Below are 5127 nucleotides of genomic sequence, written 5' to 3'. Positions count from 1 at the left end.
GAAGGTGAGGGGTGGCATGGTTGTGGGATGCTACGGCGGCGGTCAAAACAGGCTACCAACGCCATCAAGAGCGGCTGTCCTCGGGTGTGGCATGCTGCGGGGGAAAGTGTGTGGGTGCGAGCGGCGACGTTGGCAACGTTCAACAGGCCGGAACAGGGTGACGACAACGAGGACGGGGTGATCGAGTGTCAATATGCCACCGCCTAACGAGCCAAAAAAAGTATAAGGACGGACGTTGCGGGCATGCATATCGACGCAAACTCGTCCCGAGGCCGGAACAGGGTGACGACAACGAGGACGGGGTGATCGAGTGTCAATATGCCACCGACTGACAAGCCAAGAAAAGTATAAGAACGGACGTTGCGGGCATGCATATCGACGCAAACTCGTCCCGAAATTGAGCCTGAAATGAGCCGCAAAATTCAAGTTTTCTACAGAGACCCAGTCTGAGAGAAAATGGTTCACGTGGATCACAACTGAGAGAACGAAAGTCCAAAAAGAAAATGAATGTATAAAGACCCTCATAAAACCAGAGAGATGCACCAGCCGGGAATCGAACCCGGGTCTGTACCGTGGCAGGGTACTATTCTACCACTAGACCACTGGTGCCTTGATGCACAATTTCTTTGAGAATCTTTAGACTTTGTGTCCGGTAATCTTTTCACTGGAAATCAGACAGTGCTATGTATCCATGTACGGAGGGAGTATTTCAGTTCAAGTGTTGACCAGCTACACTGGTAATCTTTTAAATACGCATGGAAGTGACAAAAATCAGTTCGGTGGGTTCTAGTCCAGTTACTAGTGTTCCATATATTTCAGTTCAGTGATAGTTTTAGGCACGTGTAGGAGACGAAGGGAAGACGCCAGCATGTCATAAAGAAAGACAGAAAGTGGTAAACTCAATTCAGCAGAGCTATACTGACATGGCATATAAACCAGCAGGAACCAAACTAATTTATAGAAAATTGACCACAGTACAATTTTCTTTGGCTTCTCTTTTGGACAATGCAGAAGACTGACAACAAATAAGAAGCCTGGTTACAATATCATTCAAACACAACTCGAATGTTGGACAAGATTAACGGAGAACTCCAATATTTGATAGAACATAGTGTCAAATACAATCTTATATTATGGGACGGAGGTAGTATGAGTTACAATATCATTCTCCCCATAAGAGTATTGGCGACAGACATAAATATTTATTACATTCTCCCCACAACAGACTCTTTTGCTCACTATGGCAGACGCAGCAGACCATCTAGAGCAACTTATTCGGCAGGAACGATGACAGAAAAATAATAAAAGCAGTAAGACGGGATACAGTAGGCTTTGCCGGTCACCCGGCCAGCTGCTTAACCGAAACTACCATAGCAGGACACCATCTCAGAGACTTCAGACGTCTCTGGAACCGCAGACTTCTCTTCAGGCAGCAGCGACACCTTTCACGGCCACCTTCTTCTCCACTCCCCAGATGCACGTGTCCTCGCCCTGCGCGGCCACCTCCATCCCGTCGCTGCTCCAGCCATCATCCAAGGTCGACCTCGGCGACACGGCGCCAGGGGCAACCGCACTGAAGCTCTGGTACATGAGCAGGCCACCTCCCGGAAGCTCCTGCTCGACGACATCCTCGAGCACGTAGGAGGAGCCAGCCTCCGCACCGCCCGCCCATGATTTGGCGAAGCCATGGCCACCGAAGATGGTGACGGCGACGGAGAAGTCTGACGGGCGGAAGCACGACAGCACCCTCTCGATCAGGTCACTGTAGACCAGGGAGCCAGGGTTGAAGTTCATCGCTTCATAGCTCGCGTAGCTGAAGCCCTCCTCAGGAGTGACGTGGATCGTGGAGGCTGCGGGGCCGCAGACGCCGTTCATCGAGTAGCCGCACGGGTCGAAGTCGAAGTCGCAGATCTCCATCTCGGGGATGATAGCAGAGATCCCCGAGACCTTGGTCATCTCCTTGGCCGAGGAGCAGCCGCCGTTGGCAGAGTTCTTGAAGAACACCGCGGCCTTCCCGGCGTCCAGCCCAGTCATGCACATCTCGAGTGTGACCATGGGCTGCTCAGGCTCCTCCGTGGCATAGTAGACGTGCCACATCTTCTTGGGGCTGAACGCGTCACCCATCACATATGCATTGCCACCTGACTTGAGGCCACCAAAGAAACCGTTCAGCACGGACACCTCCTCCGAGAAGCTGCGGTGCGGCGCCGGCTGCGCGCCAGGGAAGATGAACGTCCCGCGGGAGTACTTCGCTGAAAGAAGTGGCAGCGACAGCTCCGCAGCAAGCTCGAGGATGCGGGGAATCGACAGCAGGAGCTTTGTTGTTCCACAGGTTTTGATGACAACCTTGTGGGAGTACACAAAGAGGCTCGACTCCGAGAGCACGTAAGAGTCGAACTGCTTGTTCAAGAGCTGGGACACAATGGTGCACCGTGCAAGGTCGAGGAAGGAGTCGATCTGCTGGCGAGAGAGGGCACGAAGGCCGCGGCCGCACGGGTCCGCAAAGACAGGCGCGTCGGAGAAAGTTATCTCGAGGCGCTTCTCGTAGCCCTCAAACCCAATAGGGGAGGCGGGGGCAGAGCCCCAGCAGTCAGCCAAAGACATTTCCATCTGATCGGGTGTCGCGAGGAAGAAGAGAGGATGACAGAGGACAGAGGAGATCGGAGAGGACAAGCCAAGTAGCAGAGGAAGCAGCCAGCCAAGGGAGAATTATTGCACAAAAGGGAAAGGGAAATTGCAGTAAAGAAATCCTAAGCTACGTCGAGAGGCATGCGAAGGGAATATCAGGAGGGCTTGCGGGCGCACTGCAAAACAAAGATCAGACAGAAATAATTGTTAGAAACAAGAGTATCAAATGCATCAATGAGCATATTCAAATTTGCATCTATGTAACTACATTGGTGTCTTTGTGGTGCTTACGTTGGAGTAGGCAGCAGACTGGAACTTCTTGATTCCTCCGGCGGGGCGAACGTCCTCAATCTTGTAGCCAAGGGGAGCTTCGTACATGGAATTACTACTACTAGACTTCTTGCCGGCTTTTGACATCATTAGAACATTCACACTCGTTCCTTTGTGCTGGTGATGAGAGAAGAAAAAAGGTTAGTGACTCAAGTAATATGGCAGTAACATGGCATTATTAAGACCTGAAGAAGCAAACGCATATTGAGCTGATGAGCATAATTCATACGGTTAATACAGTAAGTAGATCTGAAGTAGCAAACACATGAGCTGATGAGCATACTTTTAGATGGTTGAAGCAATATGTTAGACAATCATGAACCACTTGAATTAGACACGCTGCATATTCCTTAGGATTAGCCTAGAATCAGTTCCGTAATATTTTAATTAACTAGTACAAAATGAATTGACAATTTGGAGTGTGATGTGGGCACAGAAAAGCAGTACTAGCATCAATTAACTAGTAGTACAAAATGAATTAGTATAATGTAGGCACAGAAGAGCAGTAGTATGCGGTATGTGAACCATGCTACTAAATGCGTTTTTATCAAGCACAATTTTTTTATCAAGCAGTAGATACCAAGCAGATAATTTTTGTTGCATTTTTTATCTCCAGGTTTTCCACCAGGGCAAAATGTGTTATAATTGCTACTACTAAATGCGTAATTAAAAGACATTAAATAAAAAATCAATGCAAACCAGAGCCCGCTGGGTGAACATAATTGCGTAGCTTATTGCGGAAAAGTCGGAAGCAAGTATACAAATAACCAGACGTTTTTCCCATAAAATACGCTGCGTTTGGCAGCGTGGGAAGGTTTGACTATCATAAACAAAGACAACACAGCAGACAAAAAAAAAAACAGAGTATGAAAGACTATAGATTCATTCACGTTTCACGGCATCATCAGCAATTAAACACCAACAACAATGGGCGCAGAAGCGACGTTTTTTCTCGAATCACAGCCCCCGCAAGATCAAACGCGCCAAAAGATTTCTCCCTAAAATCTAGTACTCCGTAGCAAAATAACCCCAGCACATCATATAGAACAGGGGAGGATGAGACCCAAGAAATCCCCTGCCTAAGCAGAGCGCGATCCCCCGCTGCGCAAACGGACCCCGGAGAACCTAATTCGAGATCCGGAACAGAACATTGCGGGCAGGATTCGCGTACTAGTACAAAATCGCAGGGCGATGAGGGGTGCACAGAGCGGGCAGGGAGGCAGGGGAAACTCACGGTTCTTCGAGGGCGCGACGGGGAAGAAGCTCTGGATGCTGCGGCCTTGGGGGGTTCGGATCGGCGGAGTTCCTAGGTTACGGGGCACGGGCGGGCGGGTGGTTTGCTCTTTTCGATGGGAAGGCGTGTCGAGGCTGGGGGCTGCCACCGGCGCTATTTATAGTGGACGCGGACGATGCGGCCGGCCGAGCGGGGTACGGAGAGGCGGTGGGAAGCGGCTACAAGTTTAGGGCCTCGGTTCCGGGCTTCCGGGCCTATTCGCTATTCCCGTCCCGTATTTTTGGGTGACAACTAAATAACTCACGTGATTCTCGAAAAAAAAACTAAATAACTCACGTGCAAAATCTCCTGGCCGAGCAGCCATGAGAGACATGAGTCAACAAACGTCGACGTTTCCATAATAAATCAATAAAAACATCGACTTCTTGAATGTTTTTTTCTTTTTTGGCCACACCAGTGAGGACTAAAAGATCTGAATCGAGGGCACCGGCGTTCCCTTCCCCGCCGTCGGCCATCAAAGCGTCGGGCGGAGGGGAGATGAATCTATGGACTCGCCGGCGAAGCCTGGAAGAGAGGGTTTGCCTTAGCCGCCGAGGAAACGCGGAGAAAACGCTTGGAGATAAAATCATTTTTTGCCCGGTATTATTATGTACTCTTACTAAAAGTACGGTATAAAAAAGGTATAGATATTTCTCACCAAAAAATGTATAAAGACATGTAGTACAAAATGGGAAGAAGAGGGAAAACATCCATCTAAGATATATGCATGTGTGTGGGTATTTTAGACGAAATGATCCATTAGCCATAGATCTACATAATATTGCCTAAATACTCCCTGCGTTTTCATTTACTTTGCATATTAACTATGTCCTAAGTCAAACTTTCTAAAGTTTGACAGTTTATCGAAAACAATCTAAACTTTGACAATAATATAT

General features: G+C 48.8%; 1 protein-coding gene and 1 non-coding gene across 2 annotated transcripts; both read right to left on the bottom strand.

Annotated features, from left to right (window-relative positions):
- Nucleotides 1-538: 538 nt before the first annotated feature.
- Nucleotides 539-609, bottom strand: TRNAG-GCC. The gene has a single exon. It is a non-coding gene; the product is annotated as a tRNA-Gly (tRNA).
- A 488-nt stretch (nucleotides 610-1097) lies between these two features.
- On the bottom strand, nucleotides 1098-3074 carry LOC119301674 (S-adenosylmethionine decarboxylase proenzyme-like). Its single transcript, XM_037578664.1, has 2 exons — nucleotides 2920-3074; nucleotides 1098-2610 (listed from the first exon to the last, which is right to left on the bottom strand). The coding sequence occupies exons 1-2, from the start codon at nucleotides 3046-3048 to the stop codon at nucleotides 1426-1428; spliced, it is 1314 nt and encodes a 437-aa protein (XP_037434561.1). The 5' UTR covers nucleotides 3049-3074; the 3' UTR covers nucleotides 1098-1425.
- Nucleotides 3075-5127: the final 2053 nt, after the last annotated feature.

This window comes from Triticum dicoccoides, chromosome 5A, assembly GCF_002162155.2.
Source record: "Triticum dicoccoides isolate Atlit2015 ecotype Zavitan chromosome 5A, WEW_v2.0, whole genome shotgun sequence".
Lineage (NCBI taxonomy): Eukaryota > Viridiplantae > Streptophyta > Magnoliopsida > Poales > Poaceae > Triticum > Triticum dicoccoides.
Note: the sequence above shows the minus strand (reverse complement) of the source record. Positions and strands in the feature narration are given on the sequence as shown.

Excerpts from the sequence above, each read along its gene's own strand:
- LOC119301674 (XM_037578664.1), bottom strand. The coding sequence starts at position 3,048 with ATGATGTCAAAAGCCGGCAAGAAGTCTAGTAGTAGTAATTCCATGTAC. Across the intron at positions 2,611-2,919 it reads AGTCTGCTGCCTACTCCAAC|ATGGAAATGTCTTTGGCTGA; the intron begins GTAAGCACCACA and ends ACACCCGATCAG.